This window comes from Solanum lycopersicum, chromosome 7, assembly GCF_036512215.1.
Source record: "Solanum lycopersicum chromosome 7, SLM_r2.1".
Classification (NCBI taxonomy): Eukaryota; Viridiplantae; Streptophyta; class Magnoliopsida; order Solanales; family Solanaceae; genus Solanum; species Solanum lycopersicum.
Window position 1 is genome coordinate 4,306,215 of NC_090806.1, and position 21,405 is coordinate 4,327,619.

Consider the following 21,405-nt stretch of genomic DNA (forward strand, 5'->3'; position numbering starts at 1 on the left):
TGTATCATATTTAAAATGTACATCAGAGTAGTGTATCATGTATAAGATGTAATGCATCTTACTTAACGATTAATGTATCTTGCGCATCAAATTAATGTATCAGTGGCATCAGTACTTATATTATTGTATCAATTTGAGAGATTTTCATAATCATAAACTTATACGGAACAAATGATAAGTATGTGATTTCTATCATTTGCCCAGTATCGAACCAATTGGACAGGCCCAATAAGCAGTACCTACCAAACAAAGCCTTTCGAAGAGGAAAAATTAGATTAAAATGTTCATTGAGTTAAACATTCTTTATTCAAAACTACTACTACTTCTTATCTTCTTTTTTCCTTTTTACATGTCAGTCATTAAAGTTTTTTTTGGAAGTTTGATTTCGAATTTGGTGAATCAAAAATGTGAATCGTTTTAAATAATGTATCAAAAGATATTAAATATTGAAAGGAGCTTATATTTAAAATTTGGGATCATTTAAAGGAGATTTGAGTTAGTTGAAATTGAACAAAAGCTCAACAAAAAAATATATATTTTTATTGCAATCAGTGTTTTCAAAACGTTTTTTGGGGCAAGTCTCTGGGCGGGGGGCGCAAAGAAACGCGTCAGGGTGCAATGTAAGGTTTAGATCCATAGGGTGTAAGCTTCAAGTGTAAAAATGTATTCTCTGGGCATTTTTTCTTTTGATTTTTTAAACCTTTTGATTTTTATCATATTTTTATTATTGGAGTAATGATATTTCTCAAATAGTAATTATAATATTTTTTTCTTTATTGTTTGTGATAATATTTTTTTATATATATATTATAGGTTATTTATTAAAATTTATTTATAAATAATTGAAACTTCTACTTTTTTTTACTAATAAAACTATAAAATTGAATATACATGAGACTACCCCATACATCCATAAGACTTACGCCTTGTGTTTCGAACTTACGTCTAACATCTCGCATCCCGCTCCCGCTTTTTAAAACATTGACTAAGATAAAAGGACATAAAATACATTCAACGAATGAGATTTATGTATAAGTTTCGTTTTGTTCTTAAATATTGTTGAAATTACTTTATTATCCCCTTTCGTTTAATTTTATTTGTCCATTATTGTAAAATATATTTATTTCTTTTATCATATCAAGAAAATATAATTATTTTTTTCATTTTATACTCAACATGAATTGCTTATTTTTGAGAATCTTGATATCTCATTTGATTAGCTACCTAAAATTTATTTTTATCGGCGAAAGTTCGATTCTTTGAATTGTTAATTCCCTCCCCCATTTTTTTCTCGACCCACAATTTTATTTTTTGTTTTTTAAAATACGTTACGGTGTTGAAAACTTGAAAACCCATTCTAAGATGCCTAAATAGAAAGAGTTGTGAAAGAAACACATAAAACGCATTCGGCAAATGCGATTTGTGTATAAATTTTCTCTTCTTATTTATTGTTGAAATTACTTTATTGTTAAAATTACCGTATTATCCCTTCTATTAATTGCTTAAAATTTTTGAGAAACTTCGTATCTCAATTGATTAGCTACCTAAAATTCTCTATCAGAATGTTGATTCTCCATATTGTTAATCCCCTTTTTTATTTTTCTTTCCTCGATCTACAATTTTATTTTTTGTCTTCTAAAAAACGGTCACGGCGCTGAAAACTAGAAAAACCTTCTTAGATGCCTAAATAAAAAGAGTCGGGAAGGAAACACATAAATCACATTTAATCTCAACAATAATTACTTTTTTTTTGGAGAGATTCTTTGCATCTCAATTGATAAGCTACATAAGTTTAACTTTATCGACGAATGTTCGGTTCTCCGAATTGTTAATCCCCCTCCCCTCTAATAGATAAACATGACCCTTAACTTGACGTCAGCTGGTAGCTATGACCCTTAACTTTGTGCGCAAGTAGACACTTAAACTTGTATAAAATTGAACAAATAGACACATTTGTCCTACCTGGTAATTTTGTGTCTTACGTGGCGTCTTATGCCATGTAGGACACGTGTCTCTACTTGTTCTATTATATTAAAGTTTAAGTGTCTACTTGTGTACACTCAAAGTTGGAGGGCGTAGTTGTCTGCTGAAGCCAAGTTAAGGTGTCATATTTATGTATTATGCCATAATAAATAAATGTATTCTTTAACTTGAAATGAGTTGATATTATATATTTCAATTTTAGATGTGCATAAGTATATTTTAAACTTGTGTAAAGTTGAACAATTATATACAACTATGCACACATCACATCATGCGTGACATAATACAAATGTATCCCCCACAAATTATCACTTAGGACATCCACGCTTACAACAAATTTTAAAAATACGAAAAATAAATAAATCACACAAATAAAATCTGAAGAAACATAATTCTATTCATCAAGATAGCGAGTAAATTCGGTTGATCCCTTGATTCTATTATCCTAAAATATTTATATATGGTTCAAGGGTCATTAGTGGCGTATTTTTCAAGTTAAAATGATTTAAATTTGACCTCTATATGAATATTCCATCAATTTACGAAATATTCTAAATCTTAATCTCTTTATGAAATTTTTAAGCGTTAAATAACTCCAAAAACCTAATTTGAGTTAAAAATAATTATAGAGTACCAACTTGAATTAACCGCTTAATCCCGTAAAATTTTTAAATGTCTACATTCGGGTGTGGTAAAATACTTTTAAGAAGTAAAAAGTTGAAGACTCTTTGTCATCTAGTAAATATGCAAGGGTCAACAAACGTAAAGCACGTTACTTTTCTCCGTTTATCGAATCTTCTTCCTTACTCACCTAATACTACCTGTCTACTTCAACGTATCCACAGCAGCAGCCAGCCAGCCAGTTAGCCGTCGCCGGCGATGCTTGAATTTGACCTCCACGATCTCTCAGACGACGCCGATTACGCTGATTCTATGCAACAAGTAAGCTATTTCCTTCTCAAAATTACCTCTTCGCTATTTCCACTCTCTTCAATTTTACTCACCGGAGCGTTTGGTGAATTATTGATGAGCTTAGTTTTGTGTTTCTGATGTGCTATTTCTGGAGTTTTGATTACGAGTATTGAGCTCCTGGATTTCGTTTAATACTAGTACTGTATGCTAATTGTTGATTCTTAAGTTTATGCATCTAGTTCTTATGCTGCATATCTCTATTTATTTGGATCAATTTTTAAATTCAGTTATCTCCGTCCCAAATTACCTCTTCGGCATTTTAGTCTTCAAATTTTATTCGCTCATCGTTTTTGTTCACATTTTTATTGATTGCTACTAGTTTGTCCGTTTCGTGAAACTGGAACGTTACTGTTGTAATTGATGAACTTAGCTTTTGTTTGTGATGTGTGATATTTGGAGATGTGATTACGAGTGTTGAGATCATTGATTTCGCTTAATAGTATATGTATGTAGTTCTTATGCTGCATTTCTTTAGATAAATTTCCATTCTATTGGAGTTTAATTTCGTGATAGTTTGACTACTTCGATGCAACAAGTTAGAAATTCCAATTGCAAATCATCTCGTTTCCATATGAAAATTGCTGTCTATTATTTATCGGTATTGACTTGTTGCTACTATATTGAGTATATTTGATAGATTTCAAAAATATCCGTAACTAACTCAAATTTAAATTGCAGAATTTACTGTAAATTTGATGAAGTTAAACTTCGCTTATGATGTTTGATTGATTAAGTAGCTTGATTGCGGCGGTTGATCTCGTTGTTCTTATTTAATAGATAGTTTATTAATTGTTCAAAAGTTGAAGCTGTTTATTGTCCTTCTTTGTTGTGATTTGGTAACTAGTTTTTTTGGTTTTTTCTTTCTGGTGTGTATTAGGGTTCTGAAAGTATGACTAGGAGTGGTAATAGTAATCGGAATTCATCCAGTGAACAAGTTGGTGCTGAAATAGTGTATTTTAAAGATAATGTGGCGATACACCCGACTCAACATGCATGGGAGAGGATTAGAGGCCGGCTGAAGCTGATCAAGCAAGGAGGTTCTCTGTCAATGGTATAAGTAGAATTATTTTTGCTTTGTTAGACTTGTTTTTATGTGTGAATCAGTTTTCAAATGTAGGTTTGATAATTGCTGTTGGATCATTACTCTTTTATGGCATACATGATTTAAAGCTTACTACGTTTTTGCCTGCCATAATTTGAGTATCAAAGTATAAGGTGTGAGGTGAAATTGAAGTTCAAAATGCAAATGGATGTGCAAAGTGCTTAATGTTCGGGTATTTCTTTAAATGACATTTGGTTTAAAGAGTGAAATACAGTTATATGTTAATATTACTTACTGAATATAAATAACAGGGTTAAATATATAGGTGTCCATTAATATTTTGCTCGTAGAATAGACCGATAACCTCTTGGAATCGTGGGTGAAAATGGAACTAAATTTCCTTACAAACTAACACGGTCTGGTACATTGACCAGATATGCGCATTTTATCTTTTCTACTGCCTTCCTCTTTGTAACTTATTTTTATTTCCCTTTCCTTTCCTTCCCATGAAACAAGGATGATGATTTTTTGTTGTATGTGTGTGTGTTTGTGGGTTTTGGGGGGTGTTGTTACTATTGTAGCAAATGTCACTTGGTTCTGCTTATTAACTGAGCTATTGATTTTATCTGCGACAGACTTGGATTCCGTATGAAGGGCAAAGCTCAAGTGCAAGGCTGTCTGAAAAAGGTTGGCCTCAAGTTATCTTTATTATGACCGAAACAAAAGAACAATGATTTTATGCAAAAAAAAAGGTTGTGTCACCTAATCAGTAATGGTTATTTTTTTTATATATCTTGGTTCAGATAAAAGTCTCTATACAATAAGAGCAGTGCCTTTCTCGGATATTCGCTCAATCCGTAGACACACGCCTACTTTGGGTTGGCAGTATGCTATTGTAGTATTGTCGTCAGGTACGTAGTCATGTGTATTTCATAAGTCCTTCAGTTCAATACCAGGGATTTTGAAGTGTTGTATTCGTCGAATAGTTCAACCTTTCCTTGTTTTTGTTTGTGAGAAGTTAGTTTACTTGCTATTCTCTTTGCAACTCTTTTGGAAATAGATCACTTCTACTTTCTAAATTGATAATTATTCCCTGCATGCTAGTGTGGCTTCAGTACCCAATTTCTCAGCTCACACATGATATAATTTCTTGATAACTTTGGAAATAGTAAGTCCACTGATATTATATGCTGAGATAATCCATCAAAGCTCTTCATGTGGCATCATTGATAGCTTGTTTGGTTAACTTTTTTTGGAAAAATAGAAGTGCTTCTTTTTGTACTTACTTTTGAGAGTTAAGATATTTGGCTTAGCTACTGCATTTTGAAAGTACTTCTTCTGGAGAAATCATTTAAGATAAGCAAACCACCCCAGTCAGCCTCAAAGTCACTGGCTATGGAGAGGAATCTGGAAGTCAAAAATCCCACTCAAAGTGGAATGTTTTGTCTGGTTGTTAGCCAAAGAAGTTGGACTAATTCAAGACAACTTAAAGAGGAGGGGGGGTACCATTATGTTCTAGATGTTTCTTTTGTGGGGAAACTGGTGAGATAGTTAACCGTCTCCTTCTCACTGCAAGATCACTGGCCAACTATGGAGGTTATTCCTGAATTTTAAGGGTATATCATGGACCATGCCTGCCAAGATCACAGAAGCAATCCGGAGTTGGGAGGAAGCAGGAAAGCAATCCAAGAACAGAGACAGATAGAAGATTGTCCCAGCTAGTATATGGTGTGCAATATGGAAGGAAAGGAACTCTATAGCTTTTGATAGTATAGAGAATAGTATGCAAAAATCAGCTTATTTGTCTTATGCTACTTTGTTTTTGGTGTAATTAATTATACTTAAATGATACTATCTCCATAATTGATGTACTAGACTCAATTTAGTAAAAGATAGTAGGATTTGAAGTACATGGTGTAAATATTACAGTTTTTGTACTGTCTTATGAGGAATATACAATGTTACCGATTTCAAAAAAAAAATGAAGCAGATTTTGGTGTAAATATTACAGTTTTTGTACTGTCTCATTTGATAATGAATTTCCATGAATACATTTGCTATCACAATGTTATGATTCTTGGATAGTTCAAAGGCTAAGAGAACTACTATTGGGAGAAGCTAGAGTAGGAATCAATTGCTCCTAGATACTTTGGTCCATTGAGCAAGATTTGAAACACATTATGATTCATGGCAGTGTTATGGCCTGTGGTAGGCAATTTTTGTGAAGCATAAGAAGAACTACGGGAAGTATTTGGAAGGTAGGGGTGGAGTCAAAATTGCTCTTTAAGCCATGGTATGCAAGGGGTGGAGTCAAGTTTCTGAGTAGGTATAAGTTTCATGGCAATCCTTCACCTGAGTGTAATTTTGGAAAATCTTAGCTGTTGATCCATCTAGTTTCAATAATTTGTTATGATATCATGATGTTTTAGGTCCCTTTTGGTAATCCTACTGATTGATATAGGCATGATATACTACTCATCATTTCCAGGAAATCGTGATGTTTTTAGTCAATCAATTTAGCTTGTGCATCATTTTATATAGACATATATGTATTCTTGATCGGTATACATCTTTTGTTCTATCTAGCTTCAAAGGTTTCATGCATGACTTTATTTGTATATTATTTTGATCAGTTACATGCATGGTTTATATTACCCTGCTGTTCCTGGTAGGTCCTTTTAACTTCCCCGTAGTACCAACTTGTTGATTTTGAATATATTGTTTCTTATGCAGGACTAGCATTTCCTCCATTTTATTTTTACAATGGAGGTCTCAAGGAGTTTCTAGCAACAATAAAGCAATATGTTTTTCTTGTGAGGTGAGTTCAGTTACTTGTTCTTCCTTTAGGAATCAGCTTTGTGATTTCAATAACATTCTAAATGGATTATTTAATCAAATTTCACAGATTTATGTGTTATCTTTTTCTTTCTGGGTGATTCTTCATTGCAATTTGGATCCAAAATCCCTTTATTTTTCCATCTTATCTTTTATGTGAGATACAAATGAGTAAGTAGAAATTAGAGCAGAAAAACTCACACATGGATTGATGCTTGATGAATAATGTAACATTCAAATAAGAATTAACAAACCATTAGTCATATTATTTAATCACATTGAGAGGTTCTTTGGTGGATGGGAGATTATTGGAAGGATTTCCTTTCTCACTAGTGAAGGGTACTTACAGGTCAGCTGAAGATGCAAATATATTTCTTGTCAATGACTTACAAGATCCGCTCCAGGTGCAGCTAATGTCATTTAAAATTCTTTTAGCTTTAACAACTGCTCAAGTTCTCCTTCACAGATTCACACTTCCACCTACTTTGATATGATTGTTACAGAGAACTCTTTCTTCCTTGGAGCTTCCCGGGGCCGTTTCTGTTGCCAACAGTCCAACTTCATCTATTGCACCTAGTAAATCTTCATTCAGTCGGACAGACGGTGAAGCCCTTGATAAGAACTCCGCAGTTATTCAACAAAATGGCAGGCAAAGACAAAAACATAATGATCCTCGACATTTATCTATTCAAGTACTGGAGAAATTTTCTCTTGTCACCAGATTTGCACGTGAAACAAAATCTCAATTTCTTCGTGAAGCTCAAGGTGATGGTTTCATTTCTAATGCAATGAAGAAGCATGACAAAAAAACAAATAATTACTCTTCTGTTGTTGAATCTAATGATGTTCACAAGCCGCTTGAAGATGTTCATGTGCCTGCAAATTCGTCCGAGGTAAGAATCTCACATGTACTCCACTCCTCTTTCTGGATTAGTTTAATTTTCCTTTTGAAAGCCCCTGGCGTAGAAGATGATGGTCCTGACCTCAGTTTGTATTTGTGCATTTAAATTTTTAAGGGAGTGGGACTTTGATTTGGTTAGTCAACAAGGAGAACTCTGCACTTATACTTTGATAAGATTTAGTAATACAAAACCTGCAAGATGATATGAAATGGAACTACTCTTTTTCAAAAAATAAAAATAAAATGGAATTATTTCTTGGTTTAAAAAGTTCTCTGGTGCTCCAATTGAGAAGTGGCAAGGCTGTTGACATGATTTATTCTTGGGTTCAGAGAATGAATGAACTGCCTCAGTTCATTGTCAGCTGTACTCAAAACCATATAAGAATAGTCCAGCAAAGTAGCGTTTTTGGATGTATAATCAACTTAATCACAGGACTGTTCTGACGTTCTTCTCTATCTTTAAACAGGAAAGTTCTTGTGAGAAACATAATAAGAATGAAGAAGCTGCAATGCGCGATGAAAATTTAGAGGTCTGTTCATAACTGAGGAACAATTTGACTTGTTGAGCATGTTATTAACTTCTTGTAACTGGTGTCTGTAGATAAAAACCTACTAGTTTTCAGCTTTTGTTGGATATGGAAGATTCGTCCACCAAGATGATCTTATTTAGTAGATGATGTTATATAGTGTATGTTAAACTGAAGTTTCTACCTTTTCTTTCTTATTGTTCATCAAAATAAGTTTACTCTCTCTCTATTAATTTCAACTTTTAAATGAGATGGTCCCGCACTTAAACATGGTTATTGGAGCTGACTAGAAGGTCCTAGTTTCAAATCTCACTGCCACCAAAAGCAAAAATATATGCCATATGTTTGGCCCATTACAAAGAATCAGGCCTACACTTGTGGAGGTGCATCAAGACACAATATAATTAAAAATGTATTCTCTCTAACAACTTAAGTTTTATATGAGATGGTCACATACTTCAACAAAGATCTATGGGTTATTCATGGAACTAAGTTTAGACGACGAAATTCTTCTAAAATGAATCAATCTGAAAATGATGAATGAAGTTGCACCATCTGGATACTACCTGTAGCTGTAGACTGGACTGGACCATACCATCTTTTCTTTATATTATTATGAAGTTAAAACTGCATTTCTTTTTTTTGGTCACGTAGTATTTTATAATTGCTTCCAGGTAAAATCCATAGAAATCAATTTTTATATACAACTAATATCTTAGAAGTATAATAAGCAAATCAAAACCCTGTTCAGGTATTATGGGTGGATGAAGTACTTGACATATTTCAGAGCTACTACCCTTCAGTTGCTGTAATGACTGCTAACCTTAATAACAGTTGTAATTTAGAAAAAATCCTTGAACTATTATGCTTGAGAGAGTTTTTCAGATAACCATTTTTTGTCTAGGCTACTTAATTTATATCTAGCTCAACAGCCTGAGTCATTTTGGAAATATGCCCCCTATTTCTCTCTCTATATTTCTTCCTAGAAGTTAGTAAGTGAATTTAGGGTGTGTGTGACAGGTTCATCAACACTTTTTCTTTCTTCTGCAGTATGACTATGACAAATTATCACTAGTATGGGGAAAACCGCGCCAGCCTCCGTTGGGATCAAAAGAGGTATAAGACTTGTCATTGTTAATGATTTTAAGGAAACATTTTTGAACTGTTGGCATCATGCCAGTGCTAGGTCTAGTGAGCCTTTTCAGCCAGAAGCTCAGGTCCATCTCATTTTGTTGTTGCAAGCTTAACTAACTAGGAAGAACTATCCCCTTTTTGCAATCTTAAATTTCTAAATGAGGTGATCACACTATTTGATATGGAATCAAAGTAGGTTTTTAAGTCTCAGTGCAACCTATTATCAAGTTTCCACATGCTTGACTCAAGAAAATAAATAGGCCTACTTCATTATTTAGTGGAGCCTGTGGTTATTTAGTGTATTATTGTGTGTGGCTTTTGCAGCTAATGTCCACATCCCTTACTTCATTATGTTTTTCCACAGTGGTCCACCTTTTTGGACTCTGAAGGTAGGATCGTAGACTCGCAGGCACTAAGAAAGAGGATCTTTTACGGCGGTGTGGAGAAAGGTCTGAGGAAAGAGGTATGTTCTTGTAGCCATCTACCACTACTAAAAAACCCGGAATTAGCTACCAATTTCGTCGCTAGTCCGTCATTATTTCGCTTGTAGCTAACAAAAATTCGTCGTTAAAGAGGCTTAGCAACGGATATGTTGTTTAGCTATGTAATTTTGGCCGTCACTAAAATCCAGCATTTTTAGTAGTGTACCCCTCTCATGATCTGTCTAAGTAGGAATAATATACTTCTGTTTGTCGTTGTGGTTCCAGGTCTGGAGATTTCTGTTGGGATATCATTCGTATGATTCAACTTATTCCGAGAGGGAATATCTCGCGTCTATCAGAAAGTCAGAGTATGAAACGATAAAAAACCAGTGGAAGGTTTGTGTAGCTCTCTCTAGACCTTTTTCCGGGGTTGGGACCCAGGAAATTTCTGTTTCCTTCTAAACCCCTATTAGTTTATTTCGTTCGATTGGGGTGTGTTTGGTATGGGAGAGAACATTTTCCATGGATAATATTTTCCTAGAAAATGTTCTGTTGGAAAATAAGTGTGCTTCTAGTTTTCCATAAATAAGCAAAAAAATATTATCCCAGGAGCATTTAGACGTAATCTGGCAAAACACCATGTGCGCAGGATGGGGTATAGAGTAGGAGTTCGGGTGGTGATTGTGGGTGGGATGGGAATTGGGGATGTTGGGTGGGTTGGGAGGAGTTAATGAACTTAGAATGTCACTGCTGGAACTTTTTTCCCTACTTCCCTTAGAGAAGTCGTTTCCTCAAATTTAAGGAGCTTGTTACCTAGAGAAAATGTTCTCCAAAATATTTTGATCAACCAAACATGAGAAAATTGAAAAACATTTTCTATTCTCCCTCATACCAAACACACTCTAAATGCCTTCACTGATTAAAATTGTTGAATAAGCTACCATCTTATATTTAGCTCATTGCAAACTGATGAGATTCTTGTTACCATCATCATGATGCTGTTAGGTTTCAGTGTTTCTATTTTCTCTTTTGATATCTCTAGCTTTGTCCTTCAGTTGACACAAAATGATTTTATCTCAGATTTCATGTGAATACTGCCATCCCTAGTCTCTACTAGAATTATATGATGCCAATGATAAATTAAATATTGAAACGGCGAATAGATATTCGTAGGGATAGTAGCAGTATTTTTATGTGTTCGCGTTGGTATTCTTGAAATAGGACATGAAGGAGCTTGGAGATAATTATCCTCTGAAAGTTTGTTCGAAGTGTTTAACAATCTGTAGTACTCTTCTGGGTTAAAGGACTTGAGTCATATATATTTTGGGAGTTTTACTTCTGATATTCCTCTAGGGAAGTTGATCCCCCCAATTTTTCTTTTCTCCAAAGACCAGTTTTCAGGGTTAAAAGAATCAAATCATTTTGTTGTGGAGTTGTGCTTTCCTGTTCCTTATGGTAAATTAGTTCCCCTATTTTTCTCTCCTCCAGAGAGAACCGATGATAAGAAAATGGCTTTGAGGTCTTTTTGGTAAAACTAAGCTTTAAATATTCATGTTTATGTTGAATCTGTTTATGCAGAGCATCACTAAAGAGCAGGCTAAGAGATTTACAAAATTCAGAGAAAGGAAAGCTCTTATTGAAAAAGATGTGGTAAGTATCGAATTAGTCCAGCCTTTTGGGCCTACAAATGACTTCCATAAGAGAGGTTGAGAGGCAGTATGCAGCTCTTCACATCTGAGCCATTAACTACCAGTCTTACTTTTGTAACATATTATTTTGGTTATTGTAAAATTATGACACTTCTTATTTCTCTTCTTCCCTTTTCCTTTTTCTTTAAATTGATCTTGAAGGTTAGGACTGATAGGTCAATTACATTCTATGATGGGGATGATAATTCTAATGTGAAGTGCTTGCGTGACATACTGCTCACTTACTCATTCTACAACTTTGACCTCGGTTACTGTCAGGTAACTGCGTTACATTTATTGGTCGCTATTTGCTTATGTGCTCATGCAAAATTAAATCAGCTAGGTGCATGATTTTTCCGATTTCTCAAACATTGAAACTCTTCAGGCTTCCTGCCTCCCTTTCTCTTTTTCTTTCTCTTAGGTGTTCTGTTTCACCATAGGGAGATTTGACCTTGAAACATTGTCTATCTAGGCAGCACCGAGTCCAACCTTGATGTTAGTTTTCTGCAGAGATAGATCCCTGTTTCTGGTAGTATAATGGTGTGAAATAAAATAATAAGATTCAGAAGCTTGAATATTTTTTAACAAGAGACTATGCATTCAAACTGAGAATTTTATTTCTTCGGAAAATCTGCTGCCTAAACCATGGTGCACAGAGTTACACGGTACATGTGTTGGTGTGAGGTAGCAAATATCTTGTAGATTAAGGTGTGTGAGAGCTGGTTGTCTGGTCCCGACACCACCTTTATTTAAAATAAAAAGGTAGCAGCGTAATAATGATATTCTTATGCAGGTTTTTTGGTAACTAACATAATTACTATCCAATGTCCTAATTGTTTACCTTCTATTCAATCTTTTCGGAAGCAATTGTCACACTTTTAGTCAACGAAATGGTCTCACATAATGCAAATTATAGTATCTCATATTACCAGCCTGAGATTACTCTGTTTCCCTTTTATATGTAATGTCTCTCTAGAGAATTCAATTCTTAGTGGATGATACTGGTGGAATCATGCTTTCTATGATTGATCTATGCTGTTGGTGCCTTTGTGCTCCAGTATGCTGTTTACGACTTGGTGCAAGTTCCTTTTCTTTCTTGGTTGATAACTTTTTGTTGAACTCTTTTATTCTCGACTTGTAGGGTATGAGTGATCTTCTTTCACCAATATTGTATGTGATGGGAGATGAATCACAATCATTTTGGTGCTTTGTGGCTTTGATGGAGCGACTTGGACCAAATTTTAATCGTGACCAGAACGGAGTGCATTCTCAGCTTTTTGCATTGTCAAAGGTTCTTTCTGTGTGTCTGTGTTTTCATTTTACTTGCCAGCTTCTCAACCCCCCATCCCCACACACAGGCACAGTTTTTTTGTTTTTTTTACTACTCAGTTTTATACTTTTGTGTACAGTGATTCTTTCTTGCTTTTTGTGTAAAGATGCTTCCTTTGAACAATGTTTTTGTTGTACCAAAGTTTCATGAATTAATTATGTATTGGTAGCTACCTTTAGGTGACCAAAAAAGCAAAGCGGCTCTAAGAATTCAATTAAAAAATTGGTATGCAGAAATAGAATAATATAAACATATACCCACAACTCACTTGTTATGGGACAATGCAAGAGAGGACACTCTGTCTGTAATCTGCATAAAAGCATCGTGATTATTGTTTCCTTTCTTATTCTGAGGCTATTAACACAACTATAGCATGCCATGGTAATTGGTACATGCTAATGAAAAAAACACTGGTTGCAAATAAATCCCAAATGATCCACCATTAACTGCTGACAAATCCATAATGTTGCTATTAACTCTACAGTAGGTCATGAAGCGATGCAAGACTCTTTATTGGCAGACAAATGGTATCCTTCCAATGATGACCTAAACATGCCTGACTATTTAGAAATGACTCATTTTACGGCTAATGTGTTTTTAGTGCTGCATTTTGTTTTTTCTTGAAGCCCTGGCGTTTCCATCCCTTCTTATCCTTTTGCTGTTAAAAAAGATTCTTGATTTGTAGATTTCACCATATCTGGCTGATAAGTATATGTTTGCTGTCAAAAATCTGATGCACAAATTACTGGCTATGCAGTTGGTGGAGTTATTGGACAATCCTTTGCATAATTACTTCCAACAGAAGGACTGCTTGAATTATTTTTTCTGCTTTCGCTGGGTTCTTATACAATTCAAAAGGCAAGCAGTTCTACTCCTTAAAATTCTGTGTCTGCTAGCAGTCAGCATATTATGCGCTTGTGTATTGACAGATCATTTGTGGATCCCATCTTTAAAACAAACTTGTACTATTTTCATTTTTCAGTTAAACTATGCTAATTCAATATCAAATAGAAATTAGATTATGCGATGAATATGACTAATATGTCAAAAATTTTCTGACCTTGGTGAGATTTTGAGATAGCCTTGGATTAAAAGCCAAATTCCAGACTTGTTTCTCTTTTATTTCATACTGGGAGTATGAACTCTCGCCTCCCTGTTGAGTGCTCACTCCCATTTTAGTGTAAAAATCTTTCGTTTATCATGTATGGCAGCTAGTTCTCTTTTTGTCCATTGATCCTTGAACAATTCACATGACCTTGAGAACTGAAGGAAAAGATCCCTTCTCATGATCACCTGGATAAGCATTTCTTCTTTGAACTTGTGCATGTATGTATATATATATATATATATATTCTGTTGAACCTATTAATGTTCAGGGATTTGGTGTAGTGATAAGAGCATAGCATGTGATGCATAAATTAGGCATACGTTACAGATTCGAACTCTGCTATAGATAAAGCCTGGCATAAAGTGGAGAAGGGTAGAGGGGCGGATCAATTGTCCATCGAGTTCAATTTCAAAAAGAATTATCCATTGAATTCTGAAAAAAATGTGTGGAGGTCTAACTAAATTCACTCTATTAGGTTTTATCCATTCCTTCGACATTCACCAAAAAGAAGGCCTCCATTCATGGATATTTTTCAGAACTACAAAACAATGACATTTCTAAAGTTTTTTTCACTTGTAGAAATCCGTTTGACATTTCCCCGGAAGGAATCATGATTTTGGTCCTTAAAAGCATTAAGATTATGGGTGTGCTCCTTTCTTCCCAGCATCCCTCTCTCTGAGGATGGGAGGATAAGAGCAAACAAAGGCATAAAAGAATGTTTGATTTCACATCAGCAAAAATATGATAATTTTAGTAATTTGAATATCTTGATGCAGCTATCATTTTGTCAAATCTTATGTTACTTCTAGTTTAGGCTGTCAGACTTCAAATTGAACTAAATCGAATGTTTATTCCCTTTAAGTTGATATGTTGCCTTTTATAGGGAATTTGACTTTGAGAAAACAATGCGGTTGTGGGAGGTCTTATGGACACATTATTTGAGCGAGCATCTACATCTGTATGTCTGTGTTGCAATTCTGAGAAGACACCGCAGTAAAATAATAGGAGAAGAGATGGATTTTGACACACTACTAAAATTTATCAATGAGCTAAGTGGTCATATTAACCTCGATGCTACCCTCAGGGAAGCTGAGGCTTTGTGCATATGTGCCGGTGAAAATGGTGAAGCTTGCATCCCTCCTGGAACTCCACCTTCATTACCATTTGAGATTACTTCAATGTACAATCAACAGGATGATGATGATATACTGTAACCTGTTCTGGATTTAAATTTCATAAATTGACGTATGACCTTGGCAATCAGTGTGATATTCTTTTCAGTGTATATATGGATTCTGATAATCAGAATATTTTTTTTTTTTTACTGGAGATCTTTAACTTTATTCACCATGTTTCTGTCCTTATATTGAAATCTTATTTCACTGTTCCTTCAATTTATTTCAAATTTGAAGTTTGTTGCTACACCAATGCGAATTAGAATTGAAAACCAGATAGCTAGCTTTTGCAACAGGAATAGCTGATATCTGGTTCATTACTTTCCTTCACTTAGTTGGAATTGACAGTTGAGGAGGAAGCTGATACTTAGAAAAAGGGAGATCTATTCATTTCTGACCTCTTGATACATGCATAAATTGGTTTCGCAAATAAGCTCATGACATTTTCAGGCAGATGAAGCACAAGCTCAAATCCGAAACCGCTAGCATGGGAGTTGTTAACTGCTCATGGCACTAGTGGAAATTGTGCGCTTATGTGAAGGATGCAATAGAGAAATACTACAACAGACTTCTAAAGGAATGGCTGAATCTCATTCCACGTTTCTTTGCCAGTACTTGTGAATGCTTCAAGCAAGACAATGTCATCCAATATGGGAATAAAAGGCTCATCTTCGAGAAATGGCACGTTATTCATTGTCGGAGGTGATAGTAAGTCCTGCATTTCTTCTATCCATGAATCTAAAGCTGTTTTGGTGGCCACTTCTTGGTTGCTTACTGTCTCAGCAGGGTACTCTTGCATTTTGCCTTGTGTGCTTTGAGTATTCGCCTCCTTGGACTTTACATGCTTCTTTTTGCCTCTACATGATCTCTTGTTGTTCAAATGTGTGTTCCAGAAGTTCTTAACTTCATTGTCTGTTCTTCCAGGTAGCCTACCAGCAATTAGCGACCATCTGTACCAAAAACGATGTGAGATAAGTATAACAAAAAAGCACGAATGTATCAATTATTTATTCATGTTGTATTAGCAGGAAAGCAGGGGGAAAACAGTAACCGGTTGCCAAGAAGCTTGTGGAGTCTGATGATGAGGTCTTTTTCATCTTCTGACATCATTCCTCGCTTGATGTTCGGTCTGAGGTAATTTTTCCACCTTAACCTGCAGCTCTTACCACTCCTCATTAAGCCTAAGAAGGATATTGAAACGTTAGCTCTATATATCGGAGTAACTAAAGTTATAACTTGCTATTAGACTTAAACGTTTTGAAGTATACCTGACTTCTCAGAAATGGTAGCCCAGTTTCCCTCTCCATGAGTCTCGACGCAATTCTTCAATATCAAATCCTCCTCAGGTTTCCAAAATCCTCTCTTCATTCTTGTTTTAACATCTTTATCCTTCATTGCACTTTTTCTCTTCCTCTCTCCCGTTAACCTTTTTGTGTAGTAAAATAGGAAATGAGTGGTATTGAAATATATAGATAAATTTTATTTTATTTTGGAGGGGAGGGAGGGGGGGATGAGGTGTGGGGGTTGGGGTTGGGCATATGTCTTACTCACTCTTGAAACAATGATGATGGAATTTAAAATTCTTTACTTTTGGATTACTATGTGTTGAAGTTGAGGGCCCTCAATTTTGATATCTTTTGTACTACCTGACATTGAAAGCCCTTTGTGTGTGTGTTCCACTTTCCTACCACTAAAAGACATTCACAAAGATGCTAACTCATCTGGGTATACCTTTCACCAAGTCCTACGTGGGAAGAGGAAATTAGAAAAAAACTGATAATTAAAGACTTCTTTTTTGGTGCATTGTATATGGTGGAAAGTTAATAGACTTTGAACAGACATGAAGGATTACCCTTTCAAGTATAGTATCATTTTGCAATGAAAACAAACAAAAGATCATCATTTGCAATGTTATGTCATGATTAGGGGTTTTCATCCGTATGTTCAAAGTTAGTATGGTACTAAAAGTTGTCTAATCACTAATGTATAGTGCCTTTCCTGTTTGTGGAAGCATATTTGATTTGTGAAGCCCTTTCTTATTAGGAGTATATTCTTAAAGGGCGGCGTAACGGCGTAACAACTGTAGAATGTATCAAAATATTACGACCGTCTATCCTAGCTGAGTTCAAGTTTATCCCTTGCACTTCAGACAACCATTTGAAGCATCATAAGAGACACCCTTTTCGAGTGTCGTTTATAAGTTGGTCAAATTAGTTTATATGTACTTATTTACATTTTTGTTTAACACCCAAGTGCTTATGAGTTAAAATCAATCAAAAACCATAAGTTGATGACTCCGGCTTATGGCTTTCAGCATATATGAACTCTTAGATTTGACGAAGTATTTTACTATTTATATATAGTTTTTATAAAACTCTTCGTAAAGTAGAACTCCTAGCCCATCCTTAAGGGTGACCCAGTGATTTGAGTTTGGAACTTCCATATTAGCATTCGAAACCCCTTGCCAGCAACATCAAGGGGTTTGCCTGGGTTGAGCTCGTTGCACCAGGCTTGCCTAGTGCGGGTTACCTCTCCTATGTGGTTTGCAAGCTATTGCATAGGAATGGGGGTTTTAACTTGTGCGCATTTAAAGGGTAGCGGTTATGGGTTTCCCTTATTTAAAAAAAAAAAAAAGAACTCCTAGCTTCCTTCTCCATTTCATTTTCTTTGTTCGTGCTTCTCCTTGTACATATGCTCTTCTATTGTTTTGTTCATAACTATAAAGGACTAATTATCAAAACAATAATTGCTTATTTATAAAATCAATTTCGATTTCAAAGTGTTTTTCAACGGTTTGGTTAGAGTTAATGATGTAGTAGTAATGCAGTATTAGTTCTATAGAGATTTGTTAGTCCTCATAATTCATGTACCAGTTATTCAACATTTTGCCTTGCATAAAATAATACATAAATTTTTTCATAACTTGTACATATATTAGTTAAGCAGAATTGTAAACCGGTAATAAAAAACAACTTATTTGTTGTGTTGAATCAACTAAAGTGTAACCAAATATAGTATTTATTATACTAATTTTAATGCATAAACAAATCACTTTCTAACCCACAACCAAACTAGTCCTTGATGTTTATCAGCTAACTTTAACATCCTAGCTATTAAGACGTGCTAGGAATGTAATCTGAAAATTGTGATATCTTTAATTATCAGTTTTTCTATTTCCTTTACGGATTTGTTTGATTTGAATTCAAGTCATGATGGAATAAGTTATACTGAGATTATTTTTTATTGAGTGTTTGATTTATTGCATTCAAAATAATAAATCTTAAGAACAACATATATATTAGCCAATGTAAAAAGTAATGTATAAAAAGTATTTAAAGGGATGTCTTTGTCATTTAGCCATTTCATTCCGGGATAAGTTATTCCTGGATTACGACCACCCAAGGGAAGGGATAAGTTATGTCAGTACTAATTATTAATCTTGGGATAAATTATCTCGGACTTGCCAACCAAACAATAAATTAAATGACACTCCTGGGGCTATTTGAAGTTATCCTTCACAAATTAATTGTTGTTGCAAAGTTGAGTAGATGGGAATGTTTAGTTGCCTGTCTTAGCCAAAATATTTCATGTATTGGTCCTTATAATTGGTACATCCAAATATATATATATATATCGTCCCACAAGTTCAGATGTAGGTCATACTTCATTTTTTTGGTAGGTACAAGCAACTCTTGCCAGCTAAATTTTTTGAAGGGATAGTACTATTATGCCAGCTCAAAATGTGATAGGAACCAAAGATATATATATATATATATATTATATATGTCTTGTACTAATATTGATATGAATTATGATGATCTTGGAAGAAGTGAAAAACATATGGAAGAGGGCATGGGACATTGGGCAATTCTAAAAGGTGCCAAAAGTGAAAATGATTGAACCCATGAGGGCATAATGCGCCAATCATCAACCTTAAAGTGCTTTGAATACTGTTCTTGATTGAACTCCAATTGCCTCCCCTCTTGGGGGTTCTCATTCCATAAATTTGGATTAATTCCCATCCATTATCCTTTGCCAAGTGGACGGTGAGCGCATGTCTTGTTTCTAGCTTACTCTAGATTCTTGTTTAGTAGCGTTTATACATAATTTTTATACTTCTTTCTTTTTATTTTATGTGAGATAGTTTGATTCCGCATGAAGTGAAGTTTAAGAAAGAAATAAAAATTTTTAAAACTTGTGATCTAAAATGAATGATTGGAATTTGAGTGACTGCAAATCATTTCACTAAGGATAAAATGGATATTTTATAATCAAATTGTGATGTCATTTTTTTAAAGATAAGTCACATAAATTGAGAGAGAATAGTAACAGCTTTGCAGAGTTTTTTTTAAAACAAGTGTGGTATTCAAATAAGGACAAGAGGTCAAACATGATTTTTTTCTATTTATAATCATATGCTTAAGTTTTGATGGACATAATTACTTAATATTTGTATTAGTGAAAAATAGTAGATATTTGATGAAATAATTAAAATGCACGCAAGTTGATATTATCCATCATCTCTTATTTCCTCTTGCTATTTGTTCCTTTTGGTTCATCATCATTGTTTTAGTGTTAGGGTTATATAAATTGCAATGCAAATTATCTTCATGCTTTATAATTCATGAGACAATAATAAGGTCACCTACAAACTCCCCTCTTATCTCTACACATACGAAAAAAGACAGTTTGGTGTATTAAATATTTTATATTCACGCATGATTCAAGGATTGTATTCTAAGGGTGTCTAATGTAGGTAGTCTATCCTAACTTTTTCATAATAGTGGCTAATTTCATCTCAAGTTTAATTACAAGATATCCTACCTTATCTCATGAACGAAACTATCCTAACAACTTGATATACATATATATATATATGTTCAACAACATTTCAACATAGAATTGTATGGTTGTATTCAAAGTTAGATGAATAGTATGTGTGTTAAATAAGGCAAAGGAAGAAAAGGGTTGTCAAGTCCTTTCATGAAAAACTAAAGCTGCAGCATACACCTCATAAGAAGAAGATAGTGGATTAGTACAGAGAGCAATATTTGAACACTTTTAAGCTGGCATATTTCTTGGATTTTATTTATTTATTTTGCTTTTCAACTTTTCTCATTATAGTGTTTACTGAGATTATTCCCCTTGTTTCTTTGATCAAACAAAAAAAAAAACAGTACCAAAATCTTTCATAGATATCTATTCTTTTAAAAGTACCACATTTGTTTTTGTCCTCTTTCACACGTGGAAGGTTAATTTTCCTTCTTTTAAATAATAAAAGAGGTGAATAAGTAAAATATTTCATGATTCACAACTAATTTCGTTATTACATTTTGTACAATAAAATAAGTTTACATGATATCCGGAATCAAAGAGTTGTTCACATTATAATAAAATCCCTAAAATTAAGCTTAGCAATTAGATATGTTTTTATGAGAAAATTTTAGCAATAGTTTGAGATTTTAGGAAAAAAGATTGGGAGAGAGATAAACGAGATTTAAAAGAGAGAAACTAGAAATGTTAGAGAGAGACAATAGTAAGGTAGGAGATTGTGTTATGGAACTTATATAAGTTAAAATTTGAGGGTTGTAATCTGGATTTTTGTTCAATTTCAAAATAAAATTAATGACATTAATATATCCCTATTAATTAAGTTAAGATAATTGTTCTTTAAAAATAAATAAATTAATAAGAGAGATAAACATAAAATTATAAATTACAATGAAAGTAAATAGTAAAAAACTAAACTTGAAGTATGATTCGTGAGCAATTATCTCTTTTATCTTTTGGTTATAATGATTTTGTAGAAAAATTAGTTTAGCCTGACCGACTTTATAAAAGGTAAATCTAAAAGTCGAATGACTATATTTATACAAAATTAAGTTGAGCGACTTTTTCAAATAATTTCACATAATTGAGTGACCCTTTGAGATATTTACTCAATTTCCTCTAGCAAAATCTTACAAAAGTACGCAAGACTATTCTATAGGCTCGTTATTGCTAGAATTACATTGTATATATAGGATAGATTCTCGATATTTTTATATATATACTAATTTTAAATCACCTAGAGGGATAGCCTTGTGGTACTGAATTGTGCAAAATGTTGCACAAATGATGAAATGTATATAAGACAATTTAGTGGTGTAAGATGAGCTCGTATTTATGCCTGCCTCACTTCAATCTATTTTTCCACTCCAAATTTATATAATTAGAGAATCATAGATCTAACTATATAAATGTGATCAACTTCTCATAAAGACAGGTCCCATCAAAATCTGAGTCCAA

General features: G+C 34.0%; 2 protein-coding genes across 2 annotated transcripts; one reads left to right on the plus strand and one right to left on the minus strand.

The window, feature by feature from the left end:
* Window positions 1-2,674: 2,674 nt before the first annotated feature.
* On the plus strand, window positions 2,675-15,285 carry LOC101268585 (uncharacterized). The gene is made up of 16 exons (XM_010324989.4): window positions 2,675-2,925; window positions 3,833-4,006; window positions 4,633-4,684; window positions 4,801-4,908; window positions 6,731-6,815; window positions 7,182-7,236; window positions 7,336-7,725; window positions 8,201-8,263; window positions 9,311-9,376; window positions 9,759-9,857; window positions 10,102-10,212; window positions 11,395-11,466; window positions 11,667-11,783; window positions 12,646-12,795; window positions 13,592-13,692; window positions 14,826-15,285. The coding sequence occupies exons 1-16, from the start codon at window positions 2,863-2,865 to the stop codon at window positions 15,154-15,156; spliced, it is 2,037 nt and encodes a 678-aa protein (XP_010323291.2). The 5' UTR covers window positions 2,675-2,862; the 3' UTR covers window positions 15,157-15,285.
* Window positions 15,286-15,484: 199 nt separating this feature from the next.
* Window positions 15,485-16,555, minus strand: LOC101268880 (transcription factor MYB114). Its single transcript, XM_004242718.5, has 3 exons — window positions 16,386-16,555; window positions 16,169-16,298; window positions 15,485-16,067 (listed from the first exon to the last, which is right to left on the minus strand). Exons 1-3 carry the CDS (start codon window positions 16,510-16,512, stop codon window positions 15,689-15,691), a joined length of 636 nt encoding a protein of 211 aa, XP_004242766.2. The 5' UTR covers window positions 16,513-16,555; the 3' UTR covers window positions 15,485-15,688.
* Window positions 16,556-21,405: the final 4,850 nt, after the last annotated feature.

What these genes read in the sequence shown, in the direction of transcription:
- LOC101268880 (XM_004242718.5), bottom strand. Translation starts at nt 16,512, where the DNA reads ATGAAGGATAAAGATGTTAAAACAAGAATGAAGAGAGGATTTTGGAAA. An exon ending in TACCATTTCTGAGAAGTCAG is followed by an intron (nt 16,299 to 16,385) that starts GTATACTTCAAA and finishes TATCCTTCTTAG; the next exon opens with GCTTAATGAGGAGTGGTAAG. An exon ending in CACAAGCTTCTTGGCAACCG is followed by an intron (nt 16,068 to 16,168) that starts GTTACTGTTTTC and finishes TTTTTGGTACAG; the next exon opens with ATGGTCGCTAATTGCTGGTA.
- LOC101268585 (XM_010324989.4), top strand. Translation starts at nt 2,863, where the DNA reads ATGCTTGAATTTGACCTCCACGATCTCTCAGACGACGCCGATTACGCT. An exon ending in ACTTACAAGATCCGCTCCAG is followed by an intron (nt 7,237 to 7,335) that starts GTGCAGCTAATG and finishes TGATTGTTACAG; the next exon opens with AGAACTCTTTCTTCCTTGGA. An exon ending in CTCCGTTGGGATCAAAAGAG is followed by an intron (nt 9,377 to 9,758) that starts GTATAAGACTTG and finishes GTTTTTCCACAG; the next exon opens with TGGTCCACCTTTTTGGACTC.